Here is a 25,720-nt window from a genome sequence, read left to right as displayed (position 1 = left end):
TCTGGATTTCCAGTTCGTCTCAGTAAAACAAGGCAGCACAAATCCGGAATGCTGGCAGTAGCGGTGGGTGCTGTGCGCAGCAGCCGCCCGTGCAGCTCTGAGCTGTCTTCTCCCCAGCACTCCCAGCGGTGTCCTGAGGAACCGGCGGGTTTGACAACAACGGAGTTGCTGGTGAGTGTGCAAAGCAGCTTTATCTAGGAAGGTACTTGCATGAAAGCACAGGACCGGATTGCCATTTTTTGTACTGAAAGTTTGGTGGTGGTTTTTTGTTTGGTTGGTTTGGGGGTTTGGGTGGGTTTTTTTTTGTTTTTTTGTTTTAGAAAAACCATAGTAACTACTCAGTAGTGTTTTGAATGGAACACAGTATCACTGGGAAGTCACGAACCCCACGTAGGTCACAACAAAATTTCTTTAAGAATTATACATTAGGGCCAAAAATGCAGGAAGTTTACCATTAGCAAATGTAGTTAGTTGCATTAGAAAGCCACTATACCAAGGAAACCTCTCCTAAAAAAATAAATGTAATCGTTCATATTGCATTAGGGAGTTGAAGAAACAGACAAATTAGTCTCTAGACAGCTATATGATACAGGAGAGAGAAAGCCAGAGGTTTGGGAGCTTTGCACACACATTATGTGCTTTGGAGCCATAAAAATAAAATTAAAAAAAAATCATCATTTGCTATGCTGAAAATAAAAAAATGGGACTGGAAGCTTCAGATGAGAAACAAACACCAATAAACCCTTCCAGGAGTTTACCACGGCACCTGAGCAGAAGCAGGCGATCACACTGCCTCCACCACTGCGATCCCATCACCTACAGATCACCATCAGCCTGCGTCCTTAGGTTAGTTCATTTCTTAATAGGAAAAGAGCAGAAAGATTAAAGCAAGGATCCCAACACAAGCTAAGAAGGGGAAAAAGCCATAATCAAGAAATTCTGTATCAACAAGCCCTTCTTGCCCTTCCCATTCACCACTGCAGCCCCACTTTCTGCTGGTTGCATCTTACCTTCTTCAGAAGTTACAAAGAGTTACAAACAGACCCACTCTTTCGGTGCTTGTAACACACTCCTTGCTTGATCGCTCAGCTGAATAAGGCCATTGTAGTCATCAGGTGCATACTACAGTACAAGTGTGATATAGGATAATCAGCATGAGAGGGAACAGTTCTGGTACAGCAAGCCACACAGACCATCATTTGCAACCATAGTTAAGAGCATCACCTATAGGAACTGGCAGGAGACAGTGAATTTGACAGATACTATTCTTTATGCAAGATAAAAAAAATACATGAACTGAATTACTGGCTGTAGAAATAAAGTACACGCATATGGGGAATACTCTAAACTGTGTATCTGAGCTGTTCCTTATCACGGAAGGGCAGTAGTTCAGCCCATGAAGCGCTCCTTTTTTCCTTCTGCTCGTGAGACGGCAGCATCGGGTAACAGCACACTCAGGTTCCTGTAATCACGCTGCCAGTAGTGACTGAGCGGGGCACACAAGCGTCTTCCAGCATGCATGCCGAACGGGGGATTAAAAGGACCATACGGATCTCATTCAGATATTTTATGCAGTCATGGAAATAAACTGCAGCTTCACTAGGGTACTGATAAATACTTCAGCTGCATATAATAGTTGCATTGTATAGGATACACCAGTGTACTTAAAGAGAATCAATGTCCCAGCATGAATGCACTTGAAAGATATAATAGCATTTATACTACCATAGTATATTTCCATACAGGAAAAGGAAAAACTATACAGTATAACTGCATCATGATAGATTTGCACTAGAAGAATATGAAAATAAAAATAGTGACTGTACAATACAGTCACACCAATAAATTAAAACAAAAACCCCCACATGTGGATCAGATCTAAAAAAATATTGGAGATCCTGACTCTGAACAGTCATCATGCACATTACTGGAGGGCCTGGTACAAACAGGAAATTTGTGAGAAAACAGATCTTGGCCAATATGAACATCAGTTTGTATCTGTCTCATAATCTTTCCAAATTATGTATCCTGGAAAGGGACTGAGCAATCTTGCAGGTGCTAAGGGACCACTGCAGTGGCTCCTGTACTCTAGAAGACAAAATGTTCAGCGTAACCCAAGTTACAGAATATCTTCTAGTGGCAAGAAGAAGCCCCGGAAGAAGAAGCCCATCTCCCCCGGAATGGCTGGTTTGCACTAACGTTTTGGAGAATTGCCCAATGCACACAACGTAGACATACTGCACTGACTTCCTTTGATATTTCTATAATATGAAAAGTCTCCTGCCAGCTTAGGGAGAACAAAATATGGTATTTGGGCATACGGGACATATTGTATCCATCCAAGGTGAAGCTGAAAAGGAAAAAAATCCATCACAGTATAGACCTTCACAGAGACAACAACCAAGAGCCCAGAGAATGTAAAAGAAAAGAACCTCCCAGAATTCTCACCACTGAATTCTACCCACCTTCACATCTAGACCCGTGCCATTAAGAAAAAGACAAATACAAGGAGCATGTTCTAGATAGTTTCTGCCAGTGCAACCACACCGTGCAAATATTAGATTTATCATTTCCCAGACCTGCCCTTGAAACAAATCTACAAAATGTAAGTTTACTCTTTGGAAGGAATGTCTCAAGATAGTACATACTTTAAGTTATCAGTAGATGTACGGTAGGCAAAGATCCATATTCTCTTGTGAGGGACAGTGCTTAAAAGGTTACACTTGAAATGCATAAAACAACGTGGAAAACAGAAAAGTGTGAAAACTACACTGCACAGAAAAGTCCAAGTTGCCAGAGATATTTCAGCTCACGTATATTAAATAACACTGTATTATCATATTAAATAAGATATTACAATAGACCATAAAATACTAATAAATCATAGACACCGACATAGACACCGGCTGCTCTCTCCTAAAGGAGATGACCATTTCTGGCCAACAATTACTTGCAGTGTGGCAGCGTGTCCCAGCCTGCTGTGCTTAGTGCAGTGCAAAGCTTTCGAGGACCAGAGGAACCAGACAGCCTTGCTGGAACAAGAGAGGTAGTATACTACACTCCTTGTACCTGGGGGCTTTTCTTCCAAGCTATTTTATATCTTTCGGAAATACCTGCTAGGTTGAGGGGAATATGGGACTGTTTCTGTCCCCTCACAGGCTGCACAGATCTAACCAGGTCACTAACCAGCGAGACACTGATTTCCATTTCATTTTTGCAGTTCCTGCAGCGGACATTCAAAGATCAGTCTGAAACAGCATACGCAAAGCAATCCAAGGAAAAAATATCCATTGCTAAAACAAAATTTAAATTGAAAGAATATTTAGACATGCCCCAACTGGGAAAAAACAAGGGGAAATGAAAGAAAGGGAAACACCATGGGCAAAGTGGCCACTTCAGGACTGCAGCTGCACTTCTCGCCTAAATTACTGATAAACTCTATCACAGAACAGTTCCCAAAGGGAAGAAATCCAGCTCTCAGGCTTTGGAAAAACAGTCAAGATACAGTAAGCCTGGAACATAAAATCAGATTTCATGGCTAGGAAACTGCAACCGTTGGCACAAGGGTCAGGAGAAACCCCCTAGTGTATACGAATTGTACCTTAAGCGTGCACATACAAGCACTAGCAACCACCTGAGTTCCCTGTGGAACAGATACCACCTGAAGGTTTTGTGGAACAGATCGTGAAATACGTGATGCCTGTTCCCAAAAATACAGCTTGAAGATGGCGCCACTTGGGTCTGTTGCTCCAAGCGTGGCAGGCAGCAAACAAACAGTAACCTCTGAGCTACTAGTCCCCGTCTCACAGGTGCTTTCTCCACACAGCCAACACTTCCAGGTGGAAGATAAATTTAGGAATAAAGCAAAACAAACAGCATACGCTATTCTGAGTGCATGGGGGTGAGCCTAGAATAGCCCATAATTTTGCCAGATGACTTCAAATATCAGTAAGGAGTAAATTCTTCCTCTACCACATCCTGTTTCCCTTCCCTGGTCAGAAAGTAGGCCCACAGACACAGGGTATCCCTCTCGGGCTACAAAGCATCAGATTTCAAAAGGAACCCATAGGAAACAGAGAATACTTCTTTGTTTAAGCATGCATTTCAGAGAAAAAAACTAATCCCTAAGAAGTCAGTAACAATGAAGCCTGCTGTCCTGATACGAGATAGAAATGTCGTTAATGCCCTTGGAATCCAGCCATCCATCCACTGCCCTTCACTTCCTCATTACTGCCTTAACACAAGCCACCCCCTGCCCCCACCACTGAGCCTTGAATTCCTGGTCTCCGAAGACTTGGAGGATTCATATACTGCAAAAGCTCCTTTTAGCTGCAAATAAAAGGCACCTAAGCCCAGCACAGGTTTAAAGAATGGTATTTAACTTAAGCTTCTCTTACAGAAAAACGTGTACCATACTCACACACAGCTTACCTAGATAGCCAGTTTGCTTTCCAAGGACTAATCCACACAGTCTTTTTCAGGCAGACATGAGTTCACTTTACGTTCATGCCAAGCTCCAAGAATCTGGGCAACTACTACTAAATGCATGCTGACTGCCAGCTGAGATGAGAGTTGTGAACCAGCTTTTGGTCCGCTAAGAACACAAGGTGCAGGTCAATCAGAACAGCCGTTCTGTCAGCGTTAGCAATAACGCTGCATTCTCGTAAGGAGGAAAAAAAAGTCATTATTTGGCAACTAGAAATATTTCTCATTGATTCATTTAGTGGATAAAGAGTAAAATCCATAGACCATTTGGCCAGCAAACAAAGAAAAATACTTTTTGGTGAAAAGTTTTTGTTCCAATACACAAACAATTTCACATCAATCCATCACTCAACTGCTACGCCTGTCCCCTCCTCAGCTACGCCATTGCTCTCACTGCAATGCCACAGCCTACAGTAATGCTGAGGAGTCTGCTGCACATAATTACTACTTTTGCACCACTTCTTCCTCAAACTCTTCAGCACAGGATCTGAAATAGGAATTATTTTTCTTAATTCTACAGGATCTCTTCACAATCACATATTTTTTCAAATTATAAGGGGAGTTTCCTGTAAATATCCATAGATCCCTTAGTTCAACATAATACCCAAAGACCAGCATCTGCTGAGCAGCTGGTGTTTTAGCGCTTGTCAGAGCAGCTACTGACACGCCATTGTACCCTCTGAATTGCGTGGTGGGGTTTTTTGTTATTGCCGTTTGGTTGGTTTTTTAATATGAACTACTTACTGAATCAGAAAGTACTAATATTAGCTCTTTTGAAGATTACAGTACACTAAGTACAATATTCTACAGAAAGGTGATGGGGAAAATGACCATCTCTAAGATTTGCTATTAAAATTCTTGGCAGGTTTTTCAAGATTGTTCAATGCAAGATACATTAAACACATGCAAGCTGGAAGGAGCTTTCAACAAGAAAAACGAGAAAGCAGAACTACAAGAAGAAATCAAGCTGCTGAACCACCACACAAGAGGCTAATATTGATAAAATTAAATGAAAACTAAAATGCTGATCCGCAGATATTTACATTTTTTGTTATTAGAAGCATGTACTGATGTTGAGACCAGCTTGTTGAAACCCATGATAAGCCAAGTCTATCTCCTAAGAGGCAGGTCTGGAATGAAAAGTGCATTCACTTAAGTAGCACGATGTGCATACATGCAACGTACAGAGCCCATGAGGATGGGAGGAAGAAAATAGAAGAGAATAAAGCAAGAACTAAACCTGAAAACCTGTTCCTTTCAGATAAGGACATACAAAGATAAAAATCACCCTTCAATCTCAGCACCTCCGATCTGGTTCCCAGAATACCAACATCATTTAGTTATACAGAGATTAAAACCATGCCCAAACCACTAACCATTATTAGGGGCTCGCTTTATAAACGAGCAAAAGCATCGTGCAACAAATCCTTGGGCAGCCCCAGCAAGTGCAAAAGTAACGTGAGAGAGGAAAGGGGAGGAAAAAGAAAAAAGAGCAGTTATTCCTCCAGACTCAACCTTGTCCCAGCACAGAAAGGCATCACCTCCTCTTTACCCCTAAAGGAATGAGCGAGTATAAAACCAGCATTACCACATGCGGGATTCCAAGAACAATTCAAACTAATTCCTTGGCTCCTTTATAAGATATTGAACCCGATCTCATTTGGACAACATCTTCTAAAGAAATCAAAGAGGTGACCAATTTAATAACAGTAACTGATGATGACAGGAGGTTGCAGCACAAGAATATAAATAGTTTTCACCTTGTGCCAAAATTTCTATTCATTTGAAACATTTAGTTGCACAATATAAACACTATAAACACTCTCCAAATGCAGAAACAAGGAAAAGGACAAATTCAGCATCAGACCCAAAGTCCAGATTCACTAAACTGAAGATTTAGTAGAACTCAGAGCTACTAAACATTGTCACTGACCTGTTCCATCCACAGATAGGCTCAGGTCACATTTTCCAATAATGCACTTACAGTTCTAGCTGAATTTCAAATCAGAAAATAGGTTTCCCCACTTAAAGCTTTAATACACCCACCATTAATCCACCAACAACTCCAGTCGGTTGACAAACAAAAGGTAAAGTATAAATGGCTGAGCAATGGATGAATGGCTACTACTGTTCATCTGGAAATCATGAAAGCAACAAGTAGTTGAACTTGGTTTAATCTCTGGAAATATCTGTCCTAAAATACAATGGCATTTAGTTTGTTTTTAATGTTTGTCAAGATTTATGACACTTTTTATAAGGTGACCTTCAATTTTTTCCATTGAAAAAACAAACATGTGAAACTACTTTCAAAACAGAAATGTAACATTTGAAAAGAAGCCACAAGAGGCAGAGCACTGCATCCTCCAAATACTCAAAATTGGAAAGTATATATATTAGGCATCTCTTCTTAGCCTATGTTCATTTACATGGCAGACTTCTGGTTCTACAAATTAAAGCCCATTGTCCTTTAAGAACATTAAAGGAACAACAACAAAAAAGAAAACAGGAACCATTCAGGCATGGCACGTTAACTGCTGCTGTGCAGTGAAATGAACCCATCTGCATCTTACCCTTTGGCAACACCACTGATACGGACTTACAGAACTCTGCAGTATAGATGTGCAAAAATTGGCTTTTCATACACATTACTCAAGCAGTGTTTTAAATCAGGTGCATGTCAGGGCTTCTGAGTAGTACCATAAGGACAGAATTGGTATTTGTGTAAGTGATGTTATCCACGCAAGTTAAATACTCACCAGAATATACCATATTCAATTATCTTTCCTTTTAGCAAATACACGATGACAAAAAATTTGATATAGATACAACATCCTCTGAGATGAAAGGCAGGAGACATGAAAAGGCCCATTTCATGAAAAACACACTTGTACATGGAAAGGCCATGGAAAAACACACTTGTACATGGTGCCTTTTTTTTTTTTCTAAATGTTCCTCAAGAAGATAAGTTTATGTGTTAGCTCACTGATAGAGCATTGAATCAGTACCTACTATAGCACGCAGAATACTTGAGTACTTGCTATCAGTACAAAGTGGTTTGGAGAGTACAGATTTCCCTTAGGTTGCAATGTAACGCAGTTTTAATGTTCCTGCGTGTAACCAAAATAATTAGTCCTTGAGAGACTGTCTGACAGAGGTATCTGCCTCTCCTGTAAGCAAGTCACCGCATCTAGGTCACAGCCTTTCGTACTTGAAACCTGCTCTCTGATTTTGACATTAAAGCCTTGCAGGTCACACACGGAGCCTACCTAGGGCTCTCCCCAAAACGTGCGCGGGACTGAAAGCTTCTGTCAGCCTTCACCTGCCTTTGGCAGCCCCACTTACACTGAGGCGCTCTGCTTGCCAGACTCAAGCCCTAACCCTAGACAGCAGATCACCGCTTTCAAGTTAGGATACGTTTGCTATATAAGAAATAAGGCAAATTGCACGTTAAACTTTGGTCTGCCAGTTAAATATAGAACATTGAGCTTGCATACTCATTCAGCCATTGCCTAAAGCACCGACTTGCTCAGTTTGATCCCTACTGGTCATTATTCGGAGGTCCAAATACAGTATTCAAGGAGGGGGACTGCATACTAACCTGGTATCCCTGGAAGAAACTGAGTATCTCCTTCATTCCTGTGTTATATGGCAAGCCCTGCATACGGACCAACGCTCCAGGCTGGGGCAGGATTGGACTGTGGGCGGCAGTGGCAGCAGCGGCTACAGCTCCCGGGGGAGCTGCGATGTACCCCACCGTGGTGGGGGAAACTGGAGGGCTGAAAGAGAGAGGGGCAAAGTTGTGACCAAAGTCAATAACTGGGTTTAGTACTTGCAACAGGCAAGGACGGAACTGAGAATTTAAATTTGAGAATAATCCCAAAAATTACAGAAAAAGAAGCAGGTCTGATGTGGCCTGTTTTGGGGGCTTTTGTCATTTCTCTTCAGCATCTGATAATTTATTTTTGAAGAAAGAAGGGAAAGGAAAATAGCTAACATTAGTAGTTGAAAATAGAGAGTGGTACTTGTTATTTCACAGGGGAAGAGAAAAATAGTAGCTACAAATGACTTGTTTGAAGATTGTTAAGAAAACCATAATGAAAAATGCATGGGGGGAATCATAGTATGAAAAGCAGACAAGGGCCCAAATCTGGCACCTCAAAGCCACGAAACAGTGAGTAAAGTATCATCTCTGGTCAGGGCCTGCCCAGCAATTTACCAGATACTCAGACTAGTAAGTGTCAGAAGCGTAGGAACTATCAGTGAACACAGACTCAGGTGCCAGTGAGCCATGTTGATACCATTTGTGCGAAGAGAAAAGGTGGAGATCTTCTGCTCTGCTTACCCACATAAAGTGTTCTTTGGTCTCACTGATAGAAGAAATCAAACCTAGTACACACCTATGATGAATCTTTCAGTACAGAAACAGTATTGTAAGTCCAAGAACAAACTAAGCGTTGAGGGTAGAGGCATATATTGACACAGCTTCTCGTTTGGCCACGAAATAGAACCGCCTGATGACATTGCCTCAGTGCCAAAACCACTGTTAAATATTAGACCAACATTATCACGAGATTCAAACAGAACCTACAAAAAAGCCAAACTTCATTACAAGGCCACAGAGAATCAGTTGAAATGGCTGCTGCCTCTGCTGCTGAACATCAAGTTCCCAGGATTATCTGCACCAGGAGTACAAATTTAAGAGCTGTTCACAGGTGACCACTGACACTAAACATCAAGAGGAGCACCTAAGCCTAGAAGTTACCTGGGGTAGTAAGCTGTGTAATTCATGTAAAGCTGAGCAGTCTGAGCAGGGTAGTAGGTGACAGCTGGAGCTGCAGAGGCCTGGGGAGACCTGGTGGCTGGCAACAGGGCTTGTGGCTGGTAAAGCGCTGCTGCTTCTGCTGGGATCACAGCTGCTGTTTGGAAAGCAGCATAAGTTGGTGGAGAAAGACCTAAGAACAAACCAGGACACGGCAACAAAAAACAATCAGAATTGAGATCTCTGCTATGGGAAAGGAATTATTCAACCCAATGTGATTAATGGCCATCTGGGCATGATTAACGAAGGCTTGTGCAAAGACTGCTCTCCGGCCTCTCCCCAGAGACCCCTGCTGCATCACCATGAGTGACGACTGCGGCATTCAAAGGAGCAACTGCTAAGAGTTCACAAGTTCTAAAGCTGAGCAGCCTCGTTCATTTATAAATGGAAAGTAAGGAACTTCAGATTTATTCGAAGAAAGCATAAAGCCATGTGCATGGAGCAAGCAGGCGTGCACACCACGCAGCCTCCGTTCTTTCTAACAGAAGTTGTACTCTGTGGGACACAAGTACCATCATATTAGCTACACACGGGTGTCCACAACTGCTGACCACGAGTCTTCATGTCTAAACCTCCTGCAACTTCAGAACGTATTTTTAGTATATAGCAAATGGAAAAAAGAAAGCCTTGCTCTGTCACTAGTCTGCTGCATCCGGATGAACAAATACGTGATTTGTACAGGAACACGAAGCCTGGCTTGGTGTGCAGTCAAACTCTTTTGAATACTATATTTAGCAGTTTTTTACTATTTTGCACATACGTATTTCTATCTGTTTAGTGATGGTAGTGAGACTGATTAGAATGGTACTGCAAAGTTCCATTATAGTTCCACCATAAGATTCACTGTAATCTTCAATAAAATAAAAATATAAAAATCCATCAAACTTCACCACTCTATGGGCTGTTAGCATGTCATCCCAGTGGGTGTTTTCCTTCAAAAAATAAGCCCAAAGCGTACCTTCTCAGCGCTCTAAGGCGAGACAGCAAGAGCACTCATTGGCAGCTAGAATACAGACATTTTTCCCCCCTTTTAAAAATCCCTCTAATTCCAGGTAGGTTTCACCACAGGGAAGTCCACTGCAGAGCTCAGAAGAACAGTACACCCATAAAAAGCAAAGTGTGCAACAATTTCACTGGCAAGGCGTTGCTGCCCTCCGCCTCTGATCAGTCCCATTATTGCCCAAAGGGAACAATTCCAATCTGGACATGTATATAGATGGATGATTATTGATCACGGCAAAACCCAAGTCAAAAGGTGAAAGGCCACAAAGCTTCAGCACCTACCACATATCAGCCTTTAGCAGCAGAGAGCAGAAGAATTGCAGACTTACATGGTAACTTACATGGCGGTGGGGATAAGCCACTACGATTTAAAGTGCCACCCATTAAAACAAAGTTCATCTCCTCTCCTGAACACTGGAATACTTCCACGTAACGGTCCTTCATCATTTTTTTGTGACATTTTTGAGCCACCATAAAGGCTTTATCAGCAGATTTCATTTGGATAAAAGCATCACCTGATGGTCGTCCCTGGGGAAGGGGGGAAATAATCATAAGTCAATCTGTTATTAAAATACCCAGAGCACAAGTAGTGCAGAAAGTACTGAGATTAAATGTCTACTGGAAGTCTGTGTTGTTCTTCCTCATCTGGCACCAATGGCTAATAACTCAACAATTATTTTTAAGAGCAGAAAGGTAAGACTCGTGTAACCAGTGCCCAGTTAACACAACACAACTTCCATCTTCTGCAGGAAGAAATGAGGAATAATTTAACATGGAAACCATGTTCAGAGGCCTTTAATCCAAACACTGTTCAAAGCAGAGCTAACTTTCAAGTTACATCAGGCCACTCATGGCCTTTTCCACTTCAATTCCAAGCATCTCCAGGGTGGAGACTCCACAGCATCGCTGCAAACCCGTGTGAGTGCTTAACTAATTCCGCATTGTGATTTTTTTCCCCTTTTCACCTAATTGGAAGCTTCCTTGATACAGTTCATTAACACTGTCTCTTATTCTTTTGCTGTGAAGCTATCCCTATGATTATGTCATTACAATGTACCCAAAACACATTTTTAATTATCACCTTCCTTTTAAAGTCTGAGAAGTCTCTAATCAAGTTGGAAGTTAGGAATTTCCCCCCATACCACCCAAACAGCACAGGTCCCACGGAGAAACTCTGGAGCTGACAGAGCAGCTGTGCCATCTACCATGAGACGTTTCTGCCTCGTGTAATTCCAGCACTTGACAAACACCAGCGGCTGTTCGAGGCTGCCGTTGAGAGAACAAGCTTCTTCCTCCCCAGTCTTATGCGTGCACATACAGAGCAAAGCAAGTGTGCATGTCAGAGGGGAGGAGAAATGAGAAGGAAGGAAAAGATGGGCGAACAGAACAGAGTATAAAACGAAAGCAGAGCCGAGAACAGGTAAGCTGCCCTGACTTCTAACCCCGTCCAATAACCGGGAAGTTGATCCTCCCATGCAAAATGTTGTTACCTGTTGATTAAGGACCATGTGAACTCCATGGGGCTTGATATCACCTGTGGCGTCTCCCATGAATTCCAGGATGTCATCAATGCCAGCAGTGTAAGGAAGGCCTCTGAGCCGCACGCAGTCACGTATGCTGCCCGTGGCGATGGTGTAGGGTGGGGGTATGACAGGAATGATGGGAGTTGGGAGGGTGGGAATAAGAGGTGTTGACATATAGCGATTAAGTACCTGTTGGCAAAAAAGCACATTGATAGAGACTTACAAATCATCTGTTTGAGCACAAATCAGTTCCACACATTTAAATAAATCTGCTTCCAACATCAGAGAAAAAAACATGAAACCAAATTATTGCAGATAGTTTCGTGTTAGCGTTAGACATTCGAAAGTTTCATATTCAGAATTTGCTAATGACTCTAATGACACACCTTTCTAATCTCAGTATAAAATGTTAAAAGCAGATTACAGCTCTTTTTGGAGTATCCCAAAACGGAACATCTGAAAACCACATTTGTGCTAATAAACCAATATTGTCAGATACAGTTCTTACTTAAATTAGGGTAAATTAAAGACAATCACTTTAAAAGAACTGAGACCTGAAATAACTAGTAAGTAAAAACCCCAGCTCTAGTTCCTTCATAAAAACTGACTAGTTAAATTAGGGTGGTTATTTTCTAGCTTGAGTGATCATCTCCAGGTACAGGAGACCCAGAGCTGAACATCGCTGTGTGCTTTGGGAGTGGTTTTTAAACTTGATTCATTCCCAAATGACAAAGGCAACATAACTTGCTGTTGGGGCTACTGCTGAGAAACATATTTAGCAATGATTATCGGAAGAAATACATTCCTCCAAAAGAGGAATCAAAGGAGAGGTTACAGAGCCCTAGTTTTGTCAGTAATGAGTCAGCCGAAGGAGTTTGTCTCAACAGATGCCTTTTTCAAGACTCTATAACACTTGTAGCACCTTTCAGTTTGGAAATCTCTCCTCAGCTGTGGACAGAATATTGCAATCACTTCATACTAACACTAAGTCGATGAGAGCTGGCTTTGCCTCTTGTAATTACTCAAACAAGTAACAACCAACATCTCTTGCTCAAGGAGCAAAAACAAGAGGGTGTCACCCTACACGGCTGTCATAGGGAAAGTAATGACACGTTGGTAGAAGTTCTACCCAGGTCTCACTAACAAAAATGAGAGCAAAGACTTGGTCACTGTGACAGAGTGGTTTTGTTCCTTGGAGGACTTACTATGGCTTCGTCCTCTAAGGAGCAGAACTGAGAATGAAGGAAACAAACCTCACCATGCCAATTCAACCAGTCTTCACAACACCCGTATCAGACTCTCGGCTGCTCTAATCTCCATAACACAGTACTAAGGGCAAATGGCAGGTCTACACGTCTGGATATCCTTTTCCTCGCCTCACTGCTTCTATGGAATAGACTTCTCACATCACATAGGTTGAAACAGTAACTGCAGTAAGTTTTCATAGCCCGTGGTTATGCAAAGAGCAGATCAAATCTCAATGGCTCCCTTTGACATTATCATTCTAGAAATACTTTGTGTCAGGCAGAAAATGCAGTATGCAATGTTTTTTTCACAGGCTTGGGGTTCTGGTGCCCAAACAAAGTGGTTTAAGAAGGTGATAATAGGAACTGATAAAGGATGAGAAGAAAAAGGAATTTATCATCTCAGGAAAAGAAAATTCACTTCATTTCACCACAGATTAGATACATGCTGGTAATTATTAGTTTCCAACAAAGCAGTTGTAGGGAAAGCTGTTTTAATGCACACAGATTTGGATTTAATATTGGAAGTTCTGTGCAAGAACATCGGAAGTTAAAGACAAGACTGCGGATTTCCAAGAAGTATTCCTACAATACTATCCATCTAGAATACTTTTCAATTATTTTTGTGATTTCAGTCAGCCTTTAAGTAGAAGGAAATTATCCAATTATTTTTACTTTACAATCTGAGGGGTTAAAAAACCAGAAACCAATGGCAGTAAAAAGCAACACCCAGCGCTGTGCGATCTTCCATGCTACTCAGGAAGCACGTATGGCCCTGTCTAGAACAGCAGCCTCGTGTGCAAGTGTTGGAAGAAATGTTTTAACTGTTACGTTTTGAGTCTCACGGCCAATGGTTACAACCTGCTGGACTTCCGCTGCTGTGCTCCTGAAGAGTTCAATGTAACGTTTTCCAAGGATTTCTTTGTGCTTCTTAAGTGCATTCTGGGCATATTCTTCACAGGAGAATAACACAAACGCATCTCCCGTGGGCCTGCCATCTGGGTACTTGACGAAGAGAAGCCCCTCCTTCCCTCCCGTGACCGGGCACTCCGGCCCCAGGAAGCCCAGGACGTCCTCCTGCGTGGCGGTGAAGGGAAGGCCTCGCATCCGGATGATAACTTGATTCTCCTTAGACAAGAACTGGGCCACTTCATTGGAGGTGCCTGGTACAAAAAATGACAGCGTATGGTCATGCTGGTCACTTAATTCTGTAGGATGCAGGAACAGCAAAGCATTGTGAGCAATATAGAAGGGTAAGTAGCTAGCAACAAACCCACATAAAAACCGAGATACTTCTAACTCCCAGTAATCTATTTTGAAGCGAAACTCCCTTACCCTGAAATTATTGCACATTTTAATGACATTGGAACAAGGATGAGATTAGTGTGAACAGGGCACACAGGTGCTTCCCCTGCAAAGGCTCGTCTTCCTCCCGGCCGGCCAGATCGGTCTGTGAACATCACGGCCCAAACGCTCACAGCTCAAATCCAACCACATGAAACCAGAACTTGACAGGGTCAAGTATTCTTGGAAAGCAAAACATGCAAAGCTGCTTCATTATCCATTTGTGTCCTCAGCCAAGAAAAAACCCAATAATCAGAACTAGAACAACACTCCCCTGAACTCCAGTGTGACACTGACCCCACAATCACTTACCTCCCGCGATTTTTAAGAATTCCTCCCCAGTTGCTTTGTAAACCTTAAAGAGAAAAAGAAAAAAACCACATCTGAAAATTGCAACATTCAACTCTAAAATGCACATGCTCTTCCACAGGTGAGAGAATTGTATTTTGAGCAAAACAGAAGTGCATTTTGTTCTCATTTAAAACTGTAGTCTAAAATACGCAGGTTGCTCTCCAAGGATTTGCTTCGAGTCACTACTTCTTACCTCAATGTATCTGCTACCCATGTGATGCTTATGTCTTTCCAGCGCGAGATCTCTCTGTTCGGAGTTTGCAAACCGCACTAATGCCTCCCCGTTCCTTCTTCCTTGAGCGTTCAGACACAGAGCCACACCACCTCTGCAAGGTAAAACCAGCAAAGATAAGCTCAGCTTGAAACTTCAACGCACTTGATAAACAATTGTGTAAGAATAGCAGAGAAATCACACTTCAACGTGGAGTCTACAGACTGAGAAAGAAATTGGTATTATGGACAACTTCATTTCATTTTTAGTGCAGCAAAATTATACTCATTTCAGTGAGATCTTGGATCTCAAGCTGTTCACCACCTTCTCAGCTTCCACCTCAGATGCTGATGTGAATGTCATCATAACTCCAAACTTTAAAAAAAATATATACTATCTCAGTGTTGAGAATCTGGAATACATATTTAGTGACAGGTATGCTAAATGAAACTCAACCTACACGTATATACACACATACATACGCAGAGGTGTACATTAATCAGTCATGTGAATTTTTTCCAAACAGCACTTGGAGGTTTTGAATCTGGCCTGTTTAGGAGGTAGAGCAGAATTCTGACAAGTTGGCACAACATTACAGCTTCTGTTATATCTTGGACTCTGCTTTGATTAATGCAGTAGGAGTTTCTCCCTTTAGGTACTACCAACAAATGAATATATGTTGGTTTTCAATTGATAAGTCTCTTCTTCACAGACTTCAGAATTCTGTCTTGCACACCTAGGGCTGGTAAACCTGCCCAGTTATTGTGACCATGGGGTGGAAGGGGCGAGGGTGAGGAAGGACAAGCAGGGACTCTAGTGGGGGGTCATGAGGGACGCGTGTTCAAGTATTAAAAGAATATGCTATTAAAGACAAAGCGATAAAGCACGACCAATTCTTGTTATCTTACTTGGCAATGTTGAGCCCTTTGAAAAATCGAGCAATATCCTGGTCTGAGGACTGCCACGGCAAACCTCTGGCGCGTATTACCGTCTCACTGTCCACCGTTTCAGATTTACTGCTGCACAGAAAGGAAAAACATACGAAGCCAAAGTCAGTGTTAACCTAGGTTTCCCATGATCTTACCCAATTTCAGTTTAAAAGTAATTTAACTTGTAAATGAGGAGTGTATTTGCTGTTAAGACTCTTCTAGTTCCATTACTCATTTCAATTTAAAAAAAAGTTAGCTGGGATAGTTCTTTTATATAGACAACACCTAGGATGCACTATGTTGTCACCACAAATTGAAGTAATAAGGAACTGGATTCATTTTCTTTGAAAGATTTAACAATCCAACACTGACAGTTACAAGAGAGTCCTCAATGCAACTACCTATGACTTGTGCTGAAGATGTTTCACTCTGCAGTTATGGCAATGTATTGAAAACAAAGACCACGCTGTTCCTTCTCTCCCTAGGCTCAGTGTGCAACACGGCACTCAAGCTCTCTTGAGAAGCAGCTCGTAGGGTGCACAAGCCATTACCCTGTTGACTTAGGGAAAGTTCACAAATATTTCTTCACTGCTGGGTAAGATAAGTCAGCCGCGCTGCCGTGCAAAACAGCGGCTAGAGAACAAAGAGCATTTAACTTGCAGTGACTTTAAAGAGACAGACTAAACTACAGCATTCAACAATACCAGCTACATCAGGCTGTCTACATCAGGCTACCGAATACACCGTTATGTTCTCAGGAAACAAGCTACTTCCACTGTGACCGTGCGGAAACATTCACGAGCTTTCCTTGCTGCAGACAAGACCCATCTTGGGTTGTAGATAACCGTGACAAGAGCACTTACCAAGGACCTGTTTCATACTTGTATTTCACAGTTTCAGGCTCAGTAAATATGTGATCTGCAACGAAACAGGAAGGTTAAATGTGACCAGGGTCAGAGATTACTTCAGAATGACAGTACCACTGCCAATCCTTACAGAAAGATTTCAGCAGTTTGTATAAATGGGACACTTACTACAGCTTTCAGAGAGCATGCTGAAAATGACAGCCACCATGGTTTTCACTTGCCACACGCCAAAGTCCTCTTCTGCTTCATCTGTCCCTAAGCCTAGATCTAACCAGGCGATTACAGAAAATAACAGACTTGCACGATCATTTGTAAACGAGTCATAAGGCTTTCCTGATATTAACACAGAACTGGCAATAACATTTACTGCTCTTAGCAGGGACACTTGACCATCAGACAGTTGTTACTCTGCTCATAAACTGGTTAATATTCACGTTAGTAGTCAAAAGTCTGAAAACTATCGATAGTTTACATCATTTCAGCGTTAATAGTTTTTAAAAAAAAAAGTGGAACACACTTGTATCACTTCCACTATAAGTGATCTTTAACCACATTTAAGTGGGCCACAAAAATCCTCCTAAAACGTAAGAAATGTCGAGTGTTTTCATTTGGTTTTACATTTCTCTCTCTTTTAAGCTTGGTTCCGTCGGGATCATACAAGAGAACTACCGCGATTTGCAAACCGCAGGGGCTTGTGGGCCAGCTGGTGCTGGGAAGGCCCAGCGGCAGCTGAGCCTTTCCTGGGAGATCAAGTCAATGCAGTCATGTTTTTCGTGAGTAGATTTACAGATATGGTTTAGATCCCATGGGTGGACTCAAGTTGAGAAAAAAAATTACAAGCAGAGCTGCTCACCCCAAACACTATTAAGCAAACATTCCTTCCATTTTACCTGGGAGTTTTTAAAGCCCACATCTCAGCTCGGAACAAAGAAACCTGTAACGATCAGAGAGAGAAAACCCAAAGCAGCACCACTGATCCTGGTGTAAAAGCTGCAGCAAAAGGATACATTCTGCCATGGTCTTGATAGTCTGGTCTTTCACGGCGGCTGAATTAGGGTAGCAGGTGTGAAATTCTTTGTGCAGATCGTAGAAGGAGTAGAAGCAGTCTGACAGCAGGAGGTTCTGCAAGGAAGGCAAGAAGTCTGCGTTGGACGCACCATCCCTTTAAACGCTAATTAATATTTTTGGACCGAATGAGGCAGTCTCAGCAATCACACAGCTGTGTGTCATCAGCTTGTCTATGATAGACCAGCCTAGTTCCAATTCCATAGCCCTGCAGAATTAGATCTGCAGGTGAGCAAAGCCAAATAGCTTCTGAGGGCAAACCTGTGCGGAACAGGCCGGGTAGTAAATAAAATACAAATCTAGGTTTTGCTGTACTCTAAGTACTCCCATTCAGGAGACTTTTTTTTCTATTTTGTGGCTACACTGAAAAGCAATATTGCACCAAAACTTTATAACAAAGTTTAAATTATTACTGTTACAGTGTACAAAATAGCTTTCAACAACTTAAACACATTTATTCATTACTATTGTGTGTTGAATAAGAATTTCAATTACGTAACATTATTAAACAAACTTTCCGGCAGCCCTTCACTCAGATGTCAGCTTATTTCGCAAGGGGTACAATAATTCTGGTCTAACTCACTACTTGCTCACACTCTCCAACTGTTTTGCTATATAAAGGTTTCATCTGGTCCAAGCAGACAGCACCCACGTTTGTAAATCAAGATTCTGAAGGGTCACAAGGCAGTGCTGCTCAGACCGGCAGGAAGAGCAAGAGCCAGAATGTAGAATTCAAAGTACTTGTATCGTTCCTGTCTCTATCCTGTCTTTCCTAATTTTGCCCTTCATTACACTCATCCGGGAGTCCCCAAGTACTGTAGCTGACTTCCAAGAGCAATGCCAAGAACAGCTTCTCTGCCACACAGGGCTCAGACGGGGTGGGGATGATCTTCAGGATTCCCAAGGCTGAATCGTGGTGCTCATCTCAACCCACATAAGCTATTTCCTTTGATGTCCTTAAAGCATAGTACTGCCCTTCTGCACCAGTTCTGATCTCGTACCTTCTTGGATGCTTCTGGGTGGAGGACTTGTCGGATGAGTAACTGCCCATCGCTGCAGAGCGTGTAAGAGCTCCTTCCAAGTGCTTCCAAATCGCTGGATACGAGCTGACTAAACTGAAAAATAAAGTGACACATTTCATTGTACTGACTGATACAGATAATTCCATAATACAAGCAGTTACCATTATTAAAACACTTTTAAAAAGGGTTAAATAATTCAGCATTTTGTAATAGTTTTTGAAAAAATGCAACTGAGAACAGACACGGGATCCTGATAATGGCAGGCAAAGAAACTATACACATTTGCAGAACAGAAAATAAGAACACCAGCAGTATGGTAAAAAGAACAATCAGGACAATGTGGCAGAATGATGAGTTCATATGAAAGGTATTATAATGGTAATGTCCAAAGTCTGAGCTAATTATAATAAAAGCTATGAAATATCTGAGAAAGAAAAAACCTTCCAAGATCAATCACAATACTGATTTTGCAATAGCCTTTACTCACCTGTGGCACCTTTGACTTCAGTTATGTCCTTAATAATATTTTTTTTTTAATTTGAACTTCAAAAAGAAAAATATTACCCACCAGAATTTACTAATATTTCAAAAGTTATAAGCTAAAAAACCCAACAAATTATGGTCTAATACCTTCAAAAGTGAAATTATAAGGAAGTTGGATCCAAGTCACTAAAAGTTCTTGGTAGAGGTGCAGTGTCACAAACACTAGATAGAAGAAAATTATTCGGTAGCTGTAGGAGGGATAACCCCCCACAGGTTCATTCTCAGGAGGAAAGGGCTCCACCTGTGTCTCGTTCAATGTTCTTTTCCATATACAACAGTTGCTAGCCTTTTATTACGCCATACCAGTGTTGAATTCCTTGCTCATAATAGTCAGCTCATGCATAATATTACCAACATGTATCAAACCAGTAAACAGTAGCTTGTTAGCTAACTTTCAAGGCGACAGCTGTAATTATTCTAAGCTTCCCCCTTGCTGCTCATCACAAACAAAGCAATCATTCACATCACGGTGCGGAGCCGCCCACTGCTCTCAGCAATAGCTTATGACTCCAAAACAACCACCCCCAAAAGCAAATTACAAGTTGACTTGAAACTCGGACAGCATCTCTACGCTGTCCTTTAACCTGTGTATGGGGGGAACGCAGGGCTGGGCTGTTCATCATCAACACATGTGACACTTCAGGGAGTTACAGCCTCACACTGCAGTGTGTGCGTCCCAAAGGCAAGGCCCCGCACGGCAGAAGTCTTGCCTCAAGCGCGGCTCAGCAGGAGCAGACACGTTACCCAGGCTCTATTTCGGAACTGCCAGCTCCCGTCGGGCCGGGACAGCTGGCCCGCGCTGCCCGGCCGCGCGCGTCCCGAAGGGCTGCACTAGCGCAGGCACCTGCACCAGCCCCTCGCGCTAACTGTTCCCTCACATACACATGCAGGTACCAATACATCTATAAAATTAAGTTATTTGATATCAAACAGAAGATATTGGAAGCTTTACGAAGGGTGAAATATCCCCCCCAGAAACAATGCAATTCTTTGCACGCTACCAAAACACACAAAACCAACAACATCCACAAATAAATCAAACAACCCAAACTCTTGCAGACTCAGCAATCCAGTTTTCTCCCGATTGCTGCTTCAGGTTGTGTTCCTGCCACAAGTCCAAGTCTTGAAGAACCTGAGGCTATAAAGCAAGTCATTGTTTAAGGTTGAATAGTCAGAACACCGAGATCTGAGTGTGCTCAAAATACTTCAGCTGATGTGTAAACACCAAAAAAAGACCAAAATTCCAGAGGACTCAAAAGGAACCACTTGAAAAATGCAGTTCTGGGGACTGCCACGGTCACAGGCCAGAAACAGATACTCTCACCACAGGAACAGGTGTGAGGAGCATTGCCTTCTTACTAAATGCAGCACCTTATTACTTTCTGGTTTAGCTTTTGGGCACAGCACAGAGCAAATATTTGTAAAAAGGGATTGGAAATGGTGATAGGAATTAGCCTTCAGGAGGTATACATGGATTATTGCCAAAAGGAAGCAGAATCTTAGTGATGAACAGTAATAAAACACTCCCCAAACCTTCAACTTTGTACCCTGTGCTTCTGAGGATGCACAAGAGCCCATATAAAGAGTGAAATTATGGAGCTATTTTGGTCAGATACAAGAAGAAATCCAACATACACAATCTGAGGGAAGCAGCAAATGTATGCAGCCTCCTGCCTTACAAATAAAACATGAGAACTGCGGTTCAAAAAGCCTTCACCAAGTTAGAAAACACAAGGAGAAGAGTGTCTGGACAAGGAAGGAGATGCTCAGGCCAAGTGGTGTAAGTTAAGTTGGTAAAAATCAAGGCTGTTGCAGAGAAACATTCACCTTTTTTCAATGGTGTTTCCCACACAAGGTACAGCTGAAAAGACACACACACAGCACAGCTGTTTTCAGAAGAGTGAATTATTGCACGAGGACACCAATAAGCCCAATACTCCAAGGGTGCTAAAGTTTAAAGGCGGCACAAGAGGCAGCATTTATATTTAACTGTATTCGCACTGCATATTTATGGAATGTCAGTGACGACATTCAACATTGCAAACTCCTTTCCAAGGGGACGAGCAACACGTCAAAGCAATTCTCTGCTTTCCTTACTAGAGGCTAGCAGCTCCAAGTGCCTCAGATAAAATGCCACGAGGCTGGCAGGCCTTGCAGAGCACTGATTTAGGAACTTCTGTCTTCAAACCAGCCTTTTTCAAACTTTGGGGTGTACTGCTCCAGAAGAGGGCAAAACGAGTGTGGAAGAATAGCCAGGAGACAGAAGCAATCCCTCCGATCCAAACCGGCTTAGCTGTTGCAGGGGTTAGCTGAGGAGAGGAATGGGGTAGCAAGCGTGAGTCGGAAGAGAGCACGGGGCAAGCAGCAAGCGCGGCACTGCCACAGAGGAATGACAGATATCTGAGATTAGCCTCAACGGGCTTCTTTCATCTACACGAGAGACCTCCGAGCCGTGGAAAGGTTACGTATGAATAACACAGTGACCAGCTCTTGTTACTACACATTACACAGGTCCCTTAAGTCTTTCAGGCAACAGATACAGCCTATCACATGTATCAAAATAAGTTAAAGCAACCAGCACAGATGTGTTTAGAAAGCCACACTGAAACACTAGTTAAGCAATTTGGGGTTCCTGCAGAGAACCCATCTTCAGCCTCCTTTTTTGCAGCGTCTCAAAAACCAACCTCGAGCTGGCATACACCCAAACGCAGCGAGCTAAGGGCAAGTTCAGACCAGAGCGAGATTTACATTACATTTTTCTGTCTCACTTGTTGAACAACCTGTCCATAGCTCCTTCATTTCATAAATTCCACCCACATCTCCTTCACTCCTCTAATCAAAGCCCCCCACTCTTCACCCCCGTCCCTCCTGCAGAGCGGCCCCGCTGCGCCAGCTGCCCCTCCACCCTTCCCCACCCCGTCACACCCTGTGTCTCCCGGGTCCTCTGCTCCAGGGCAGCAGAGCTATACAGAGCGGTGATTACCCGTCTGCATCTTGCAACCAGCCCTCATTTCGACGGCAAGAACCACCGTGTGTTGGCATCACCCTCCACCCTTTATTGCTTATTCCACCAGGTCAGTCTAGCAGAGCTCTGATGAATCATTTCATATTTAAAGGAACATGTTCAATAATTCAATATTGGGATTAAAAGATGAATGGAGAGGAAAGGAAGAATGAAACAAGCTGCTCCGTACATTTACTTCCATGAACCCTACAACAGGTCTTAGAGAAGAGACGGTGGAAGGGAAGGACAGAGTCTGAGTCCCAGTTTGGAAAACTGGCTGAACTGGATTTTGGCCGCGCAGCTGAGAGCACAGGGAGCCGCGGGTGTTCCGGCAGCAGAGCCGGGGGAGCCAGCAGAGCTGCCGTGTTCGCTGCAGTTCATCCCAAGAGGCTGAAGCGACACAGCCCCCTTCGTGTTGCCTTCACTGTAAGCGAACAAAGCCGGGGATCTTTGAGAAACAAGAATTCCTCATAAAGCTCTTTCTATAGTTATGATGCACAAAGCACTAAAATAAACCTCTGGCTATTTGGATATTCCCATTTCCCCAACTAAAAATAGCTCTCATCCTTGAGAAAGGCCACTGCATCTGCACTGTGTCCGTGCTTGTGCGGTAACGAAATACTGAGATAATTCGGCTGCAGAATGCAGGCAGGCTGTCAGCTGAACCACTGCTGAAACACCACGGCGCTCTGGGGGATTCTCTCTTTAACCCACCCCTGAGAAATACCCGAAACGTGGCTGTTTCCTACTCCTCAGATCTCCAGCACCTCCTAGTGCCGCTTCAGAACAGGATCCTTTCCTTCAGAACAGGATCCTTTCCTTCAGAACAGGATCCTTTCCTTCAGAACAGGATCCTTTCCTTCAGCAAGGCACAAAGTTTCTCTGCTGTGCCTCTTTTAGCCCTGCTGACCCCTCACAGCTAACGGCACCAGACGAGACACACAGTCTTCACAAAGCTTCAGAACTAAAGGCATTCTTACAGCTCAACAAGGCCTGGAACATTGTGCTAAAGCATAACATAAAAATCCAGAAAGCAGCTCAGCTTGTAGCCCACACTTAAGCTAGACATGCATCTATTCCCAAGTAGACAGATGAGTTATTAGATCTACCAATATTCTTTGCACAAATTATGGTCCCCATGGCACAGAGAGCTGGTTTCAAACCAGTAGTATTGACAGGCATCTTAGTGAATTGCCCAGAGAGAACAGTTTAGTGACTACACATGAATACATGATCCAGTTTCTGCCAAATTACCCCATCAAAAATGGTCCATTTTGACTTCCATGGCATCTTTAGACTTCAGTGGGAGGACAAATCATACCAAGTCCAGCAAAAACTTAAGATGCTAGATGGACAGATGATACTCGATTTGGGCTAAAGCTTGTCAAAACAACTGGAATAGGCTTCACGTTCTACATCAGCCTTTTGCAAGAACAAGCAAATAAAACCCACAACAACTTATTCAGGACTGATCTCTTTTGGTCATTATTAAAAGGAAAAGTTTCAGGAATAACTTAGAATAAATGTTATTTTGGCTGATCTAGGCTCATATATTCCAGTATATTCTCTTGAGCTTAAAGAACTCATATTACTAATATGTAACTGTCCTAGAGAAAGTGAAATTATACTCCACAGTTCTGTAAAATAAACTGAGATGAAAAAATTCTCTGTGAGGCACAAAATGTGAACTGTTTCCATCTCGTCCACTCAAACCTGCCAAACTAGCTACATGTGGCTTGGCTTTTTCCCCCATCTTCACTAGAAAACAAAAGCACACGAACACCCCCGAACAGGTTTCCCCCGGAGCAGCACACGCCTCCACGCCAGGCAGGAGCCACAGGTCTCTTTACATCTCCTCCATGCATTACTTCACCTACATAAGAGACTCCTCCACTAACGAATTATTACTAAACAAAGGCAGAAGGCAGCATACAAACCATTACAGGCAGACAACTAACATACAGATACGGGTATCTTTGTGTACACAGGCATATGTTTATGTATAGAATTATATATAGGGACAAATTATATTTTAAATAATCTCATTGCATCAGCTGAATTTTCATGTTTGCACATCTAACAATTCAGACTTTCTAAATTCATAAATTATTTTTAAAATTCACTATATTTCACAACATTAAGTACTGAAGTTTGTTACATTTTATTAGTATAATGAAGTTTGAGAACTACAGCTCAGTCTGTCAGATCAACTATCAAATAGAATTTCCCCAAACAAATACTAGAAGATCTATACACATATACAGCAGTATATGCTGTAGAAACAACTGAAGTAGCAACCACATAAAGCACTTCTTCCTCAACCCAGAAATACCAGTTCGCTCTCGGACCAAGCTTCCCGGGGCCGGACCACAGCCCCCTTCAGATCTCAGCTGCTGTCTCTCTGACCCGGGCAGACCCTCTTTTTCCTCTCCACAGCCACACTACAGATCATTATAACACCACCATAGTGCATACATGTGGGGGTGGCTTCAGCGCGTGGGGAAGAACGTGTTGTCTGGGGGAGGAAACAAAGAGGTGAGATGCAGTCGCATTTGATTAATGCAACTTTTCTGTCACCAGAACATAAGCAAGATTGGAGCACCACTGGAAACCAACCATCCAGCAGCCCTGAAATCTCCCTTGGGACTAAAAGGCTTTAACACAGCATGAGAAATCTCGAGAGTAAGATGCCATGGGTTTGTTATACAAAGCGTGAACACACACACACACACACACACACACACACACACACACACACACACACACCCCCTACCATAACATGTCAACTTTGGGAAATATTTTCACTTGGACTTTGTGCCTCAGACCCTACACCCATGAGGGTTTCACGTTTATTTACAATACTCTCCATGGGCAGTTTTCTGCTCCTTCACTCTTCAGACCCCTGTGATAATGTCAACCTTATCCATGCAATGGAGGAATTTAAAGCATGTCAATACGACTGGGAGGTGCACAGACTGCAGTTCAGCAGTATTTACAAGTATGATAACCCTTTATTGTGCTAGGTAACTTTTTAAACAGGGAATCCTACAGCAAGCCCTTGCCTTTGTTCATCTGTTAGCTGATATTCCACATGGCTGATAATGGATACACGGTGACCTTGCACTGAAACTGCTGTACAGGAAATACAAAGTGTAAGCCACAGTGCAGCCACAAACTGCAGCGTTTTTTCCCTTTCTAGCAATACAGGAAAAACTCCTGTATTTAGATACTACTCAAACACAAACATGAAAAGAAGCTGCCCCTTGGTTTTATTTCTTTGCAGGGGAATCTTGCAAAGACGAGGGAGGCAGC

General features: G+C 42.6%; 1 protein-coding gene across 1 annotated transcript in view; it reads right to left on the bottom strand.

The window, feature by feature from the left end:
* Positions 1-1,032: 1,032 nt before the first annotated feature.
* The window catches only part of ESRP2 (epithelial splicing regulatory protein 2), a gene marked incomplete at its 3' end in the record, with an annotated part of 37,227 nt that continues 12,539 nt past the window's right edge, over positions 1,033-25,720 (bottom strand). The window contains exons 3-15 of the mRNA XM_080352209.1: positions 18,841-18,954; positions 17,782-17,896; positions 16,943-17,041; positions 16,772-16,826; positions 15,888-15,998; positions 14,962-15,094; positions 14,730-14,772; positions 13,935-14,236; positions 11,797-12,018; positions 10,648-10,834; positions 9,248-9,437; positions 8,084-8,261; positions 1,033-1,122 (exon numbers count right to left, since the gene is read on the bottom strand). Coding sequence (XP_080208335.1) covers positions 1,033-1,122; positions 8,084-8,261; positions 9,248-9,437; positions 10,648-10,834; positions 11,797-12,018; positions 13,935-14,236; positions 14,730-14,772; positions 14,962-15,094; positions 15,888-15,998; positions 16,772-16,826; positions 16,943-17,041; positions 17,782-17,896; positions 18,841-18,954 — 1,839 coding nt within the window. The remainder of the gene's footprint in view (positions 1,123-8,083; positions 8,262-9,247; positions 9,438-10,647; positions 10,835-11,796; positions 12,019-13,934; positions 14,237-14,729; positions 14,773-14,961; positions 15,095-15,887; positions 15,999-16,771; positions 16,827-16,942; positions 17,042-17,781; positions 17,897-18,840; positions 18,955-25,720) is intronic.

The sequence above is a fragment of the Nesoenas mayeri genome (assembly GCF_963082525.1).
Source record: "Nesoenas mayeri genome assembly, chromosome: 12".
NCBI classification, from domain to species: Eukaryota; Metazoa; Chordata; class Aves; order Columbiformes; family Columbidae; genus Nesoenas; species Nesoenas mayeri.
Note: the sequence above shows the minus strand (reverse complement) of the source record. Positions and strands in the feature narration are given on the sequence as shown.